Source organism: Heloderma suspectum, chromosome Z, assembly GCF_057233095.1.
Source record: "Heloderma suspectum isolate Gila_16-S chromosome Z, 16-S_ref, whole genome shotgun sequence".
Lineage (NCBI taxonomy): Eukaryota > Metazoa > Chordata > Lepidosauria > Squamata > Helodermatidae > Heloderma > Heloderma suspectum.
Window position 1 is genome coordinate 5,237,721 of NC_139476.1, and position 18,075 is coordinate 5,255,795.

The following is an 18,075-nucleotide window of genomic DNA, read 5'->3' on the forward strand; positions in this document are numbered from 1 at the left end:
GATTGGCTGGCGGACCGGCGCGCGAGCGAGCCCCCCGCCCTGCGATTGGTCGGCTTCCTTTCGGAGCACGGGAGGGAGGGAGGGGGGAGGCGCGCGGCAAAGCCCGCTCTCGATTGGCTGGTTCTGCCCGAGTTCCAGGAGCGCGCGCGCTGCTGGAGCGAAGAGGACGAGAGAATGAAGAAGAAGGATAGAGGGAAATCTCGCGATAGTATGTCGCTCCTCTTTTCTACCCCGGCTCCCGCCCGCCCCTCCTCCACCTCCTCCACCCGCGAAGACGCTTAGCTCGACCGAGCGGCAGAAAGGTTGGCGCATGCGCGTAGAAAGGAGATTGGGAAATTGGGCGGGAAAATTATGAGGCGCGCGCCTGGCAGCTGTGAGGGAAGGAGGGCCGAGGGGGAAACGCGACGTGCTTCAATGGCCCCATACATGGGTGTGATGATATTATTTTTTAAGTGCTTCTGAGGGTGTGCAGAGTGCTTTCCCCCCTCAGCAATGCGTCGTCAAAGTCAGGGCTGGGTCGAACCTGGTCTTTGAATAGGCAGTGGGCCTGCCTCAGAACGTGAAATAATAACGTGATAATAATATTACTGTTGGTAAATCATTTCTAGAGTGCCGGTAACAAACGGTATTCGAGACGAGAGCGCATCTGGCCATGGACAGAGAAACGCTATTCCCCTTGCCACCGAAGCACCCGTCTTGCCAACCTTCGGAGACCTGGGACTGTGGCAGAACCGTGTGATGGTCCTGTCGTGCGCAGACACACATTTATTTACTTAGGGCACAATCCCATGCGTGTTCAGATGGGGAAAAAGCCCTACAGCTCCCAGCATCCCCCAGCCAGCCATGTTAGCTGGGGAATGCTGGGAGTTGCAGGACTTTCCCCCCCATCTAAACATGCGTAGGATCGTGCCCTAAAACAAACAAATGGTTCAAATGGTAGTGCAGGGGTGCCGAGCCTCGGCCCCACAGGCCAAATCTGGCCTGCCTGGGATCCGAATTCGGCCTCCTGCGGTTCTCCAGATGGTCACGCTCCCGTTCCCCGGGCTGCTGATGTTTTGCTGATTTCCCGGCTTCTGTGCAGTTTCCCCCCCCCCGTTTCTAAAAGGCTGAAATGCCTCTCGTGAACCTTAGTTACTGGAAATAAGAGCTTTAAGCCACAAGATGCTGGTATCTGGGGGTATTTGGCCTTGCTCCCTTTGCCTCTGGTCCAGCCATTTTTGGCCCTTGGCCCTGCCCGCTGCTGGAACGCGGCCCCCGAGACTGAATTCGGCCCTTTGGCTGAAAGAGGTTCAGCACCCCCGTTGTGGAGCAACAGAGTTGAGGTCCCCTGAGTAGCTGATAGCCTGACTTTCTTTAACTTTTGTCTCTTATTTATTTATTTATTTATTTATTGCATTTATACTCCGCCGTTTTTCCTCTTGCAAGGAACCCAAGGCGGCTTACATTATCCTCCTCCTCTCCATTTCATCCTCACAACAACAACCCTGTGAGGTGGGTTGGGCTGAGAGTCTGTGGCTGGCCCCAAGTCACCCGGTGAGCTTCCATGGCCGAGTGGGGACTAGAACCCGGATCTCCCGGCTCCCAGTCCAACACTCTCGCCACTGTCTCACATAGCCCCACAAGACTTGCCACATGAGCTGCGCCTTTTCCGTGTCTACAGTTAGCACACCCACGTGCGGGTGTGCGAACTCTATGTACGAGTAGACCGACTTGTGTGATAATTAGTATTTTTAAAGTCATTATGTAATGATGCGCTCACGGCAGTGTGCACGGCAATGGTTCTCTTGCATCGTGTTCTCGCAACAACTTTGTGAGGTAGGCTGAGCTGAGAGATAGTGACTGCCCTGAAGTGGTGTAATGTCAGACTAGAACCGGTGAGACCCAGATTCAAATCCCCACAAGGCTCACTGGATGACCATGGCCGAGTCACTATCTCTCACCTGAACCTACCTCACGGGAGTTGAGAGGATAAAATGGGGGAGGGGGAGGAAACCATTAACCTGTTGCAGGAATAGTATAATATAAATGTAATAATGTTTTTAAATAAGGGGTCCCAATCCTGAGGTTGTCCTCTTCCCCCCCCACCCACTAATTGTTTGGTGGTTTCCTAGCTTTTGTTTGTATTTTCCCTCATGCTAAAAGGTTGAAATGCCTTTTAAAAACCAATTTAAACATGCTTTACCTGTACTCACCTGTTTTGACCTTCAGAGAAATAATATCTAAAATAAATCAGGGCAACTTCTCACAACGCATTCCATACAGATGCAAGTTTCCTAAAATGGTATCAGCCGTAAGGAGCCGCGGACAACTAGGAGCTGTCTATGGGCATGTACCCATCTTTGTATTACTACGTGTTACATAAAAAAGCAAAAAATAGCCATTTTGGCCATAAGAAAAATGTAAAAATCTGTATTTGAGTACTAGCTTTAGTACGTGCAAGCTTTTGAGATCTCCAGGTCTCTTCATCAGGCAAGATGTTACATAAAGGTAGATTTGGTTGGGGTGAGGGACAATAGGGAAAAAAGGGTGGGTTGATACTGAAGAGTGTTAGGTCAGAGTGTTAAGGTGAAACTGCAGTCGTTGTTACCCCACAGCACTCATTACAGGGTCTCCAAGAAGTGACATTTATAATGGCTCCATCCAGTGGGCCTGAATCACAACACTGCATTTTGCGGTGTTGCGGGGGGGGGGGGCGGTATGACAGTGTACATGTGCTGTGAGGAAGCATTGCACCCGATATATTATGTTCCTCTTAATTCTCAGCACCCCATCCATCTGCCAAGCTACTCACGTTGCTTCCCGTCCCCATGGCAGCCAAACACCTCTCAGTTACTTAAAAATAGAAAGAACAGAACATGCATCTTTCATGCTCCTGCAGAAGGAAAAACTGGGTTTGTTGCAGGTTGGTGCACGTGCATAGTCACAAACACACACATGCCTGTGAGAGAGAGACACATTACCACTCTCAAAACTCTGTCTGCATTTCTTGGTGGGAATGAAATCAGCCTATTACTCCTATTACAATTGAACGTATATTTAGCAGCCAATTCCATGGAAGACGCTGTATATAGAAGCAGTGACTAGATAAACAAATAAGCCTTGGTTAAAAGCTACATCATGTTCTCCTTTGAGAAGCACATCTCTAAGCTGTATACATGCCTTTGGAGGAGTTACAGGGCACACGTTATGATTAAAGCCACATCACGTTGGTGCAAAGTAGAGGTGCATGCATGTTATGCTCTGAGACCTAGAGTTGAGGGCACCCAGAGGTCCCATTCTCTTAAAATGTTTCTGCTCTTGCAAATGAGTTGCACATCCAGTGGATACTTTCCCCCACTTCCCCCAGTTATTAAAACCATGATGGTATCGTTGAACTGACTGCATGTTTTGTTTGCAAAAACAGATATGCAGTATTCGCATCAGAATCTGCTGGTGATAAATAAGATATTTACAGCTGCCAGCTTCTCTATGAAGCAGCAGACTGGGAGAGGAACATGTAATGTTTTAATGGTATTATTGTTGTTGTTGTTGTTGCAATTTCCTACAGTGGAATCCTATACAAATCTACTCAGGGGCTGGGGAATGCTGGGAGTTGTAGGACTTTTTGCTCTCTAAACATGCATAGGATTGCACCCTCAGATGCCTTTCTCAACAAGAAAGCAAAGAAAAGAAAGCCTCAAGGCAAATTACAATAGAATTAAAACAAATTTAAAACAGCTACAATTATCCATTAAAATGCAACCACCCCATAAAACAACTAAAACATCTGTTTTAGTTTAATTGTATTATATTTGTGGTATATTTTGGTTCTTATTGTTTGTTTTGTTTACTGCCCTGGTATTCTCTGATGAAGGGCAGGTTAAAATACTTATAATAAATAAATAAAAACATGAGAGAGATGTTACAGAGCAGGTTGAGATGCGTGAGTGATGTGCCATCCATGTGACAATATAAACTCGTTGCAAGGTAATTCCCCCTCCACTCATGACCCCTGCCTGCCTGTGTTGAAAAAACATTGTAGAGAAGGACTCTCCACTTCTTGGCAAATGTTCAGAAAGTGAAAGTTGTAGCAATGGGGCAAAAAGTTGAGATGGTCAAGATGCCAGTGAAATTTTCTTGTGGCAATGATGTGCTTATCAGCATATCAGCACTCTGTGGAACTCCCTCCCTAGGGAACTCCGTCATGCCCCCTCTTTAATGAGCTTCCGTCGTGCATTAAAAACGTGGTTGTTCAGGCAGGCATTTGGGGTGGGTTAGGGTATTTAAAAAAAAATAATTATGGTAAAATTTTATTGTTTTAAATTGTTTTATGGTGGGTTGTACATCGCCCAGAGTGGCTGGGTGACCAGTCAGATGGGCGATTAATAAATTTAATAAATAAATAAATAAATAAATAAATATTAATAGGGCCTTGGATTTGAACAAGCACACAGTGGGACTAAGTCAGTCAGGGGAGCCAAAGGGCTCTTTTTGCCCCTGTGTGAACACAACAACAGCGATTTGGAGAGAATTTCTTCTTATGGAGCTCAGCTGCTCTCTTCACTCTCTTAGAGGAGTCTCCTTTGTGTCTTGGATTTAGGAGAAAGTGGGTGAATCGCATAATAAGAATAAGTTATCATTGGGCTATGTTAGGAGACAGATTCAAAGCACCTGAGCTGGACTTCCTCCCTGGCTTTTAGCTGGCTATCTCTAAAAAGAGAGCCAATGGTGCAGTTTGGTAATTTTTGATGGCTGTGTGTATCGCTTCGCTTGTGACGCACACAACGAACATTTCTCCCTCCCTGCTCTTCCTGATTTACAGCTGCTTCTACATTCCTGTTACGATACAGCAAAGCATGAGAACATAAGATGAGCTGCACTAGATCAGACTAAGAGTCCATCTAGTTCAGCATTCTGTTCACACATTGGCCAACGAGCTGCCCGTGGGAACCCATGAGCAGGGCATGAGTGCAACAGCACCCTCCCGCCCATGTTCCTCAGCGAGTGGTGTACACAGGCACTGCCTCTGATCCTGGAGGGAATGTGATAAATAGCCATCATGGCTAGTAGCCATTGATAGCCCCCTCCTCCATGATAAAGCATGTGCAGTTTTGCATTTTAAACCAGCACCATCATGACTCCAGGGTGCTAAATGCATATAGAATCATAGAATAGTACAGTTGGCAGGGGCCTATAAGACCATTGAGTCCAAGCCCCTGCTCAATGCAGGAATCCAACTCAAAGCATCCCTGACAAGCAGCTGTCCAGCTTCATCTTGAATGCCTCCAGTGTGGGAGAGCCCACCACCTCCCTAGGTAATTGGTTCCATTGTCATATTGCTATAACAGTCCAGAGGTTTTTCCTGATGTTCAACTGGAACCTGGCTTCCTGTAATTTGAGCCCATTATTCTATGTCCTGCACTCTGGGATGATCGGGAATAGATCCTGTCTGTGACAAACTTTCAAGAAGTTAAAGAGCACTATCATATCTCCCCTCCATCTTCTCTTAAGGCTCAGCATGCCCAGTTCTTTCGGTATCTCCTCGTAGGGCTTTGTTTCCAGCCCCATGATCATCTTCCCCTCCTCTGAACCCTCCTCTGAACATGGCCCCCCGAGACTGAATATATGAATATATTTCCTTTACTTGGAAGAGAGAGAAGGATGAAGAGAGAGAAGGAAAGGGATGAATTATGGGGAAAGGGTTATTTAAAACACACATACACAGGAAGATTTTTTAACTGGTGTCTGTAGTAATCCAGACATAGGTTTTTTGAACGTTTGTTATTGCCGTTTTGTTAATTTTTAAGCGAAGTCAGCTTGACATGTTTAAAGTCTCTCCTTGCTAGAATCACCCTTCCAGAGAAGATTTAGAGGCTCTTTGTCTGTGAGGCAGGGGTGGCCAAAAAAGTGAGAAATGCACCCATTTTCTCTCCAGTTGCTCCCTCCCAACCCACCTGTCACTGAGATCCAGAGTTCAAGGTGAAGTGGCCGCACAGATCCTCCCTGTAACTTAAGTCCCTGCGGGAGAACAGGTGAGCAAAGCAGCTCGTGATCGAGGTGTGGCAAGCAGGAGCAAAGATTGGGGTGCAAGGGGCAACTTGGCGTGCCAGCTGGCGCCATCATGTCCTGGTTATGCAATGCCCCCTATAATTAGAAGACCATGGACTGGTAATCCAGGGAGGAGGTGAACTTCTTTTTATCAATAGATTGCCCAAGGACTGCTGGACTAGCCCCATTATCACCTCAGGAAATTGCTCCAGGAAGAGCTGATTCTTGTGGTTCTGCAGTTGGTGCAGTGTGTGTGTGTGTGTGTGTGTGTGTGTTTGTGTGTGGTGGAAAAGGCTGGCCATCAGTCAATGTAGATATTGGAGGGGAGATGCTAGTGAAAGAGGGGGTAATAATAACCAGTGCTGCCTTCAGTTTTTGGAGGTCCCTTGGGCAAGGCACCCTCCATGCGCCCCCTCCCTCGGTGACTCTACCTTCTCACCACTACTGTCACCAGCTGCTTTTACTCCTCCTGCTCTTTATCATCTGACCACCTCTTGCTTGCTTGGCAGGTGGAGAGCCAATGAGTATGTAGGCTCTGGCATCTTCTGTTCCTCCTTCTCGCCACCGCCGTTGTCTGGGCCAGAGCGAGAGGCAGGTGAGCAGGCGGATTGCAATGGTGAAGAGGATCAGCAACTCCAGGGGACTCTTGTCAGTGGGTCACTGCTGGGGTGTGTGCCTAGGCAAGTGCCGACACTTGACATCAGCCCTGGTTAAAACATTTTCAGTGCACTGCTGGACACCTGATGGGAGACAGTAGAAAAGGGGGCCCCAACCTTTTCGGGTCGTTGGGGAATTTTTGAGAGGGTGTTATGGGCGCTCTCACAAAATGGCTGCCATCGGGGGTGGGCTTGCCCATTTCTAAAATGGCTGCCATGGTGGGCATGTCCGGTCCCGAAATACTCATTCCCCAGAAGGCAAACTGATGAATCTAAAAGAAAATTAACTTACCCAAGAGCCAACTTACAAGGCAGAGGTGGGGTCCAAGCTCCCAAACACAAAAACACTCTTTGGAACCCCAGTGAAGATGGCGCTGGAGGGAAGCACTTTGCTTTGCAGCATAACAGCATCCCAATTTAAAGATATAAAATTAAACATCTTAAATAAAATAAAAATCAGGAGAGGCAGGGAGCCTGGCAGGCACCAAGAGAGACGTTTTATGTATGTATGTATGTATGTATGTATTAACTTATCAAAATATCTGCATGAGAAGATGAGTAACACACCTTCTGGCATTTCACAGAGGAAAAATAAAGACATGCGGCATGCCCTATTCTCATACCAAGGAAGGAGCACTTCGTTGGGGGTCGTCAGCTCCATGTTTGAAGAAGCCCTTGCCAAAGCGTAGGGGTGGGCAGACTTCAGGCTTGTGGGATCTACTTTGGGTTTTACTAGACCTGAGATCTACTAACTGGAGCCTGGTGCAAAAGACGTATACTTAGAACATACTAAAGACATACTAGCCCCGCTCCAGGGGATAGGAAGTGCTACCACAGGGGTGGATGCGGGGCTGGGGGGCCTGTCGGACTGCAAGAAATAACTTGGCAGGCTGCACTTTTTGCAATTAAAGGGTCCTGAGCCCAAGATGGAGGTGCTCAGAGCAAAAACAGAAACAGGACAGGGAACCTTGGACACGGTGGTCAAATCCGGCCCTCCTAGGGGTCCCCCATATTGCCACACCTTTTCCCCAACCAATAATTTGGTGGTTTTCTGGCTTTTGTGCAGTTTCCCCCCATTCTAAAAAGTTGAAGTGCCTCTCCTGTTGAAATGTACCAGCAGTAAGATCTTTATGCTATAATATGCTGGGATTTTTATTTTTGGATGTTTGGCCTCACTCCTTTTGCCTTTGACTTTGTCCACACAAGAAATTAAATTTCGGCAGTTGGCTGAAAGAAGTTTCCCCTCCTTGACCCGGAAGGAAATGTTTTATGTTCAAGTGCTCTGATTCTGATGATCTTTAAAACAAAGAAGCAGGACAACTGTGGAGAAGTTGTACATTACATTACAAGCAGCTTTCTCCCACCTCAACCATCCATCAGCGACACATCAGAGCCCTTTAACACAGCTCTTAAGCTGTCTGAGAGGGTATAAAAGCTCCAATCTGGAGATGAACGTTCAAGTCCCACCTCTGACACAGGCACTTTGTCTGACATTGGTAACTTCACCATCTCCCAGCCTCAGTTCCCACCTCTGTAAAATGGGAATAAACAACATGTTGAAGATTGTAAATTGATACATTTGTTGTTCAGTCGTTCAGTCGTGTCCGACTCTTCGTGACCCCATGGATCATAGCACGCCAGGCCTCCTGTCCTGCGCTGTCTCCCGGAGCGTGCTCAAGTCCATATTCATTGCATCAGTGATGCTATCTAGCCATCTCATCCTCTGCCGTCCCCTTCTCCTCTTGCCTTCAGTCTTTCCCAGCATCAGGGTCTTTTCCAGAGAGTTTTCTCTTCGCATTGTTGTTGTTGTTGTTGTTCAGTCGTGTCCGACTCTTCGTGACCCCATGGACCATATCACGCCAGGCCTTCCTGTCCTGTGCTCTCTCCCGGAGCGTGCTCAAGTTCATATTCATTGCATCGGTGATGCTATCTAGCCATCTCATCCTCTGCCGACCCCTTCTCCTTTTGCCTTCAGTCTTTCCCAGCATCAGGGTCTTTTCCAGAGAGTTTTCTCTTCACATTAGGTAAAAGCCAACAGCACATTTTTGGTGGGCAAGATGGTTTCATGAATGATTTACTCAGCAGTGTCTTGACAACTATTTTGGGTTCACAAGTTCTCTCTGTGCAAATTTACTGGAAAAAGAAATGCCAATATTACTCTTTTTGTGTGAATTTGTATAGAGGGAACTTGTGAACCCATAACGGTTGTCAGGACACTGAGTGAATGATTCACGAAAGTAGCACGCCTGCTGAAAAAACACTAGGTGCTTTAGAAATATTTAGGGGAATCAGTCCACAGATGCTCTTGAAACTTGCATAAATACCCAGTGCTCATTGATTGTGAACATGGCAGTCCAAGTCCAAGAAAGATTAATATCAGAATCAAGAATCATGGACGAATAGCTTCAATGTGTTTGCAAACATGGATAATGATAAAAATTACCCCAGTTTATTTCTTGGGAAGTTGCATGGGCTGAAAGCAATAAAAGCTTATTGACTGACCCACTTGAAAAGACTGTGAGAAAGAAACTCCACATTTAAGCATGATTGGACACCTTTGTTTTAATACTGCAATGGAATTAAAACTTATGAAGGTGTATGTCAGGGAATATTTGATATTGTATAGTTTCTTTAAGTTGTAAAGAAACACAATTAATATCACTCTTCTGGTGATATTAATTATTGTAATTGTGCATCTTATATTTATTTTTATGAGAATAGTTAAAATTATTAAATAAATAAAAAAGAATAAATAATAACATTTCTATACCATCCAATAACCAAAGCTCTCTGGGTGGTTCACAACAGTTAAAACCATAAAATACAACACGACAAAAAAAAAATATAAAACTTTTAAATGTTTAAAACTACAGTATAAAACCAAAATAATAATAAAAAAAATAGCAGCAGTGGGAAGATCTAAAAGTACAATACCAGATTTAACGATAACAACTGAAGAACCAAAATGCCAAAAAAGAACTATGTTAGCTTGATTTAAAAAACATAATGTTAGTGCCAGATGAATCTGGCTAGGGATAGGGTTTTACAGTGCAGGTACCACCACAGAAAAGGCCCTGTCTATGGTTGCCACCAGTCTAACTTCCAGAAGTACAGGGCTTCAGATGAGGATCTCAGCTGAGTGGCAGCTTTGGACAGGAGAAGGCCTTTACAATCTTTGGTCCCAGAACCTTTAGCATTGGCCCACCTCCCTCGGGGAGGCACAGTTCATTGTCACTTAGAGCCTGAGCCTAGAAGAGTGACCAGCAGGTTGGAATGGAGATGCAGCAAAGGGAAGATGGCAATAGGGATTGGGGGAGAACTTAATGTCAGTTAATTTTTTTATATATGAATTGGCCGAAATTTGCAAATATCTTCATACGTGTGAGGGAAAGAACTTGAGATTTTTAAAAAATCTGAATGTGGGAGAAACCAAAACAGAGATTCGTTCACCCAGGCCCAGGGCTTAGGTCTTAAACACATGGTTTTGAATCCTTGTATATTCAGCCATGTTAGTAGTGAATTAGGTTTGCCAATTCTTTTTTTTCTGACAGGTTCTCATCTTTACCAACTAAATGGCAGGCAGGTATGTCATATTCGTTTCCATGAGATGGGTGAGAATTTCAGTTCAGTTCATTTTTTTAATTAAGAATTTAGCCAAATGTGCACATTTCTTCATATTCTGAACGGAAAGGACTTGAGATTTTTAAAAATTGAACGCGGGAGGTAGAGAAACTGATTGACTCATCCATCCCTTGTTGGCAGGCCAAGGATGGTGGATGAATAGGCAAGCTGGAAGGCAGCAACGCTGAGGATCATGGGAGGCAACTCACTCAAGGCCATGGTCTGGCTGGTGACCTTTTCCAGCCCTGACCTGGAAGCATTTATAACTAGCGCGGCCAGCATTAAGGGTAGGAATGGCTGGGCCCCTGCTGGGACCCACTGAGGAGAGCCCTCTGGAATTGCTCCCCTTCTTCACCATTGCAACCTGCTTGTTCCCCTGCCTCTCGCTCTGGCCCAGACAACGGTGGTGGTGGTGAGCCGGAGGAACAGGAGATGCCATGGCCTACTTGCTCACTGGCTCTCGGTCAAGCAAGCAAGTGGGAGCAATGATGAGGAAGAGGACCAAGAACAGCTGGTAGCAATACGAAGGTGGACTCAGTGAAGGGGGGTGCATGCAGTGTGTCTTACCCAAGGGCCCTCCTAAATCTGGAGCTGGCACTGATTAGCTAGGTGGCATCAAGAAGAACCAGTGTGCCCCATGCTGGCCCCCAAAATGACAGTACTGCACCTTCACCCACCCCCGAGTGCTCCCTACAAGGGCTACCAACTTCCTTGTTCAAGCACTGGCTGACCTTAGCAACATTGCACACAGACACTTTGCAAGACTAGTCTGTCACAGGGCCGGCCCTACCATTAGGCAGAACGAGATGGCTGCCTCAGGCGACCGGCGCTCGGGGTCAGGAAGCGGTGGCGAGGTTTTGGGGGATAGAGTGGTGTGTCCCATGCGACCGACCCTGTGTCCCCTAAGGAAGCTTGCCGTCCATTGAGCTGTGAATATAGCATCTTTTGAAAACGTTGTGACACAATAATGATGAATGTGCCGTATTGATTAATATACAATTAATTAACATACTGTTTGTGTTGTGTTTGTTTAAAGGAGAGGAAGCAATTCCTGAAAAGTAGGTAAAAGTTCACTGTGACACAGTCCAAGAGAGGACTCTGTACCTATGGGCTCAGCACCCACCTCAAATTGGAAAGGAGTGGATGGGTGAATAGACGGGGGGACGGGGGTGGGGGCAGACAAAGTTATTTAGATAATGGTTACCCAATGCGGCCCAGCGATGACTGCCTCTCTGTACCTCTTTGCCTGTTGAGCTGTCACTCTTTGCCCCATTGGCGAATTGGACGAAGGGAGGGATTTAAAGGACCTGACGCTATTTTTGCTCAGTTGGAGTTTAAACTTTGCCACATAGTAGAAAGAGGTTTCAGCTGGACAGAGGTATTAAGAGAGAAGAAGAAAGGTTCACAGCCACCTTCCCACCAAAGGATCTATTGGAATAAAAGACCACTTGGCAAAACGACGTCAAAAGAGTCAAAGCCAGCGTGAACTGTGGTGAGTAAGTTGGTGGACGCTTGATTTCTGGTGAGACCTGTCGTTTCTCTCTCCCCTGTCTCTCTCCTTTAAACCAACACCATGGTCCTTCTTTGGAAACCACTGCAATACAAATAAGAGGACAAAGGTCAGAACAGAGTTGGGGCTGGGGTGCATAGACGAGCAAACAAACCGTTCAGCTCTCAACAAGCCTTGCTTGGATTAGAAGAGCTAGTTGTACTGCTCTGTGTGTGCACACTTTTAATTATATTTCTCAAAGCTGGGAATGTCTTCAGAACAACAGCCAGAGATGAGAATTGTCGCTTCGTGCATAGGTGTGAGTTGGAAAAGTTTGCAGAGGTGTCAAATTTGCTGGAGTCTGAGCCACAGCAGTGGAATAATATGTATTCAGTGCCAAGAACAGATGGTATTAATAATGATGGTGATGCATCTATACCTAACCCTTCCTTATATAAAATCATTTCAAAGCAGCGTTGCAAAAATCACATCATGCAGTAAACATGAAATGAACATTAAAAATGTAGGCATGTGTGCGTGCGTATTGCACGATGAATGTATGTGACCATTTCTTTACAGGGAGACGTAAGCAAGGATCTGAGTGGATACAATTTAAAGCATGATTTGAGCATGTGCAGCGTGCACTCCCAGCACCACTGAGGAATCACAACCAATCCTCTTCCCCACCCGATGTGAAGTGTGCGAATCTGGCTCAGCATCATAACTCATTGCTTTTTGGAAAGTCCCTGACATGTAGATAAAGGTTCACTCTTGTGGGACCTTTATATATATATAGTTGATGAAATTGTGCTTTTGTCATCCGTCACAGACATGATGCAGGATATATGAGCAGCAAATCTTGCCTTGTCTGCCTCAAACATTAGATCATGTAGGAAATCGGCTTATATTGAGTTAGACCTGTGGTCTATCTAGCCTAGTATTGTCAACACTGACTGGCAATATCTTTCTAGGGTTTCAGATAAGGAGTTGTTCCCAGCCCTACCTGGACACGTCAGGGGATTGAACCTGGGACTTTCTGCATGCAAAGCAGTGTTCTGCCACTGAGCTACAGCCATTAAATATATATAATGTATTTTAAATTTTCTCATCTGCTATTGTGGTATTAGTATATATGTTACCCTTTTAATTTCTGTTTATGCTGTGGACTTTGGCCCACTCAAATGAATAAACTAATTTGTAAATTTGATGTCTTGGCAGGCTTGAATGCCAACACCTTTCATTCTGATTTGTGTTTATTTCTTAATGTAAGGCCTTTCCCCACTAAAAAAGTGCAATATAAATCTTTAGAATAGTAGTAGTAATAACAACAACAACAACAACAACACTTACGAAGTGCTGACGGCTGCAATCCTATACTCACTTACCTGGGAGTAAGCCCCACTGAGCACAATGGGTCTTACGTTTGAGTAGACATGTTTAAAGTTGTGCTGCACAGCTGCACTTGGGATGCAATCCTGTACCCACTTACTTGGATGTAAGCCCCATTGAACTCAATTAGATTTACTTCTGAGTAGAGATACATAGGATTGCAGTATCCGTGTTGTCCAGTGTGTGAGTTATAAGTCCCTGTTGTGACACAAACAGGATATTTAAAACAAAACAAAACAGTAAGAGAGGGGAAAGAAAACAGGAAGATGAATCTTAATTGTACCATGCACCGTTTACATAACAAGTTAACAGGTTGCAAAAAGGATTATTGCTAATGGGTGTTGGCTTTTTTGGTGAAGTTTTGTAAATTAAGGAAGAAAGATTATTAATTTAAATAGCTCCTTGTGGGGAATAAAGCTAAATGAAAAAAGAGGAGTTTCCTACAAAAAAAAGAAAGAGAAGGAAGGTGAAGAGAAGAGGGAGAAAAACATTCCAAGCAAAAGGAGCAAGTTTGCCAACTGACAAGGATAAAAACAAAACAAGAGAGCCTGTCTTGCAGTTGTGGCCTTAACTGCAGTTTACAGTGCAGAAAAATCATCAAGTGACTATTTTTACCACATGGAGATAAGGCTATAAGACCTGCTGATGTTATTATTTTTTTGGCATATCAAGCTATTGCTAAAGGCACAACTACAGTGGCTGGGGGTAGAGTTGGCAATCCTAAAAAGGAGTAGCTAAGGAAAAAAGAGAGGGGGGGAGAGGGAGGGAGAGCAATGAAGAAATCGAAGAGACCAAAATGTGGTAAACACATCGGTCTATTCTGACTATTTATCTTTGTTATGACATATGGAGCTCTGGTCAGGTCATTGTCAGAATGCTCTGTGCTGTTCTAGTGCAAGATGTTGCAAACATGGGAGAATTGCAGAGAAGAGCTACAGGGCAGGGGCTGAAAAGCATTTGTTTGAATGACTTTAAGGGCACCCAGGCCTCTTTATTGAACCTTTGGGAACTGTTGCAAAGGCATTTACTTCAATATAAAAAACCTTGCAGCCCCTGCTAGCATACTGCACTGCACAGATATTCCAGTTCTATAGGGATATCTATATTGGATTGCACTTCTGGCGGTGAAGCTTCTAATACTTGTTGCCTGGTGGGTCAGCATAGAATGTTCATGAACACTCCAACTGCTCAGTGAACAAAGGTGACAGAATGATTGCAATCCAGGTTCTCTAAGAGAAGGGGAAATTGTCCATCTGGCTGAGGCTGAGGCATCCCGCAGATCCCTAGTGTTTGGGGGCAGGCTGAAGACTGGAAAGGGATTCCAGCAGGTAGAGGATCTAACTAAAGAGGCAGGGAGTTGAGCGGCAACATCGATAAAGAACAGATGTGGAACAGAAACATTGAGGGGAGATAAAGAAGGCTTGAGAAAAGGGGCAGAGAAGCAGGGAAATAATTTTGCTTATTGATTTGAATTAACTAGTCATTTTCCGCTTGTTTGTTTATCTGTGGGCTGCTAGTTCTACTAGAAAACAGTGTGAAATATATCCAGATTTTGAAATGAGGACATTGCCCACACAAGGGAACAAATGTACTGTCTCCTCCATCTGGATTGCTAGGGCTGTCACAACTAGACAAATAGAAATGCCTGCGTGACTTCTTAATTTGAGCTGGGACTTGCTGGATTTGGATCCTGAAGCTGTTCCTTGCATCTCCCGTAATCATGAACCAGGCATATGCTGAGTTATGGTTAAGTAGTGTTCAGGAAAGAAGAAAAAAAGATTTGCTGGGTACATGGGGGTGAGGGACGATTATTGCACAGACGCTACTGAATTCCACTCAGTCATTTAGTGTTGGAGCGGTGCATAACTTGGGTGATTCCAGAGCTGGAATCAAACAGCTGAAGGTAGAGCACTTTATTTGCATGTAGAAAGTCCCAGGTTCAATCCCCGGCATCTCCAGGTAGGTCCTGGAAAAAGGCCCGTGTCTGAAACCCTGGAGAGCTGCTGCCAGTCAGTGCAGTCAGTATAAGGCAGCTTCCTATGTTCCTATTTAAAACATTTATTCAGAATCATGAGGACTGGAATCTTACTTTATTTTAGGCCGAGGGCATAGCTCAGTAGTAGAGCCCCCGCTTTGCATGCAGAAGGTTCCAAGTCCAACTGTCATCTCCAAGTAGGGTTGTGAAAGACTCCGGTCTGAGATCCTGGAGAACCTGCACTGCCAGTCAGTGTAGACCACTATGGCCATGCTAGCAGGGGATTACGGCAGTTGTAGTCCAGTACATAATAAAAGGTACCAGTTCAGGAAAGCTGGTATACTGTAAACATAACTGGGCTGGATGAACATCATATGTTTCTAAGATTTGGGGAAAAACCTAGGCAGGTCTTCCACTCACTCGCCAGCCAACTGCATATCAGGTATTGAGAAGAGGGTTTGCAGGTCAGGTGCTCATAAAGAAGAGCCATAGCTTTGTAGGCATAAGGCCCCAGGTTCAATTTCTGGCATCTGTGTGCCTCCTTCAAGGGAGGTTCAGAAGGCATCAACAGGGGAGAGGTCCTTCTCAGTGGTGGCCTCCCAATTACGGAATGCTCTCCCCACTGAGGCCCACCTGGCGCCAATGCTGTCATCTTTTTGGCACCAGGTTAAGACTGTCCTCTATTCCCTGGCATATGATGGGGGCATTTATGTTAGTTGTTCTGTGTCCAGTATCCTATTGTAAACATTTTTAGCTGTTTGCATTGTTTTAAAAGTTGCATGTTAGAGGTTTTATATTATGGTTTTATTATCTTGTATTATGATGTGTATTGTTTTGTGAACCTCCCAAAGAGCTTTGGCTATGGGGCAGTATAGAAATGAAATAAATAAATAATCTACCAGTAGAGCTGGGGGGAAAACTCCTCTCTAAAACCCTGGAGAACTTGCAGTGCCAGTCATTGCAGATAATACTGAGATAGGTGTCCTGATCATCTGTCTTCATATAAGGTAGCTTCCTATGTTCCTGTTTCAATCAGCCCTTTATTTGGAACCATGAGGACTGGAACCTTACTTTATTTTTTAGGCGAAGGACCATAAATCTCTGTATTGGGGCTGTGTATTTGAACGGTGGGAACAAAGGAATTGTTTAGTGCACTGGGGCTCAGACCCCACTTCTGCCCAGTCTTTTGGGTGGATTTCTTGTCCTTTGCCACACCTCCCATGGTAGCCATTTTGTGGTGGTGCCCAGGACAGTTTGCCAAATCTGCCAACAGTTCCCAAAGGCTACCTTACCCTTGGTGTAGACTAACTTAGATAGATCAATGGTATGGCTTTGTAGAAGGCCATTTCTTATGTTCTCTAATCTGAAGCATATTCTGGAGGAACAGGAGCCGGATGTTTTTTGTGGACATCTGACAAGAGAATCCAGATTCACTGAAATGTTTCCAACATTCCTCCTGTTTTCAGAGCTATATAGATCCACTTTCAGTTAAGATACACCTTGGGAAGAGGAATTGACATCAGCTTGTAAATGTGTGTGGAGCTGCCAGTAGACAGATTGCAAGCACAGGGAAGAATTGTTCTTGAACCTGGTTTGCATGTTCCTGAAAAAAGAGATAATAAAACTGGGAGGAAGGGGAAGAGAGAGAGAGAGGCTAGATGAACAGGGATCAGTTTTGAACTGCAAATGCTTATCGTGAGGGTCCCCATAGCCATGTGTCCGAGACTGTCCAAAACTGCATGCAGCTGTGTTGATTCATATCCACAAACCAGTCCTAGCAATTTTCATCTCCCCAAGGAGCAGGTCTTCAGTAAAGCAAATGGGTAGTAATTGTCCATTACAGATCAAGACACCCCAAAATACTTTTCATTACAACAGGGAACAATATATTGTTGCTGGGAAACTTCACTTCTGCTGTGAGAATTACAGCTAAGCTCAGAGGAAACAGAATTCTGAGTGGGGTGGCAAATGATGTTATGAAAATCCCAGAAGAGCCCTGCTGGATTAGACCCAGTGTCCATGTTAAGGGTCATCCAGCATTCTGTTCACAGAGTGGCCAACCAGCTTCCTGTGGGAAACCCACAAGCAGGAAATGAGTGCACCAGAACCCTCCTGCCCATGTTCCCCAGCAACTGACATACATGGGAATACAGCCTCTGACACTGGGGTAGCATATAGCCATCAAGAATAGTAGCCACTGGAAACCACCTCCTCCATGAATTTGTTTAATCCCTTTTTAAAGCCATCCATATTGGTGGCCATCGTGACATCTGATGCTCCTGAATTTTCTACACTTCTATGGGATGACCCCACTGGGTTCTAGTATCAGGAGAAAGGGAGAAAAATGTCTCCCTATCCACATCAGCATACCTACTACTAAAACGGTACCGGGGCTGTGTCCCTGTGAGGCCTGGTTCCACGACGCCACTGCAGACGGTTAATTGCAGTGTGACCAGTTGTAGCAAAGCATGGAGAAGACATCCTCCCGTACTCCTGAGCCTTTGTCCGTGCCGTTCTTTTTTCTCTTGCAGGCATGGACTCTGCCAACCTCAACAGCATGGAGCTTTTGGACCTCTTGTTTGACCGGCAGGATGGGGTCCTTCGCAATGTGGAACTTGGGCCCTCCGTGGCAAATTGGCTGGGACCGGAGGACAGTGTGAGCAATCTTGTGTATCAGTGCAGGAGGAGGAGGAAAGGAGGAGGAAGTGTTGACTTGGGGGTGGGGTGGGAGGTGCTGAGATGCAGCAGCAAGATGGTTAAGAATATTGTCACCTGTGCCCTGTGATCAAGGAGCGTTTAAAGCAGGTTTGGGCAGAAGATATCTCTAAGTGATTTTGCAGTAGGTCAGCAAGGCTTTCCAGCTCCCACTAGCTTACACAAAAAGGTCACCATTTTGCACCTGGCACCAATTGGTGGAC

The 18,075-nt window shown here is 45.4% G+C and overlaps 1 protein-coding gene across 2 annotated transcripts in view; it reads left to right on the forward strand.

The window, feature by feature from the left end:
* The first annotated feature begins 41 nt into the window (after positions 1–41).
* The window catches only part of LOC146333548 (cyclic AMP-responsive element-binding protein 3-like protein 3), a 34,833-nt gene continuing 16,799 nt past the window's right edge, over positions 42–18,075 (forward strand). Inside the window, exons 1-2 of one of the 2 annotated variants that reach the window (XM_084825882.1) lie at positions 42–302; positions 17,689–17,813. In XM_084825882.1, coding sequence (XP_084682008.1) covers positions 17,691–17,813 — 123 coding nt within the window. In that variant the 5' untranslated portion in view covers positions 42–302; positions 17,689–17,690. Of the gene's footprint in view, positions 303–11,647; positions 11,797–17,688; positions 17,814–18,075 lie in introns of those variants that run through there. The other variant, XM_084825881.1, reaches the window with a different exon arrangement.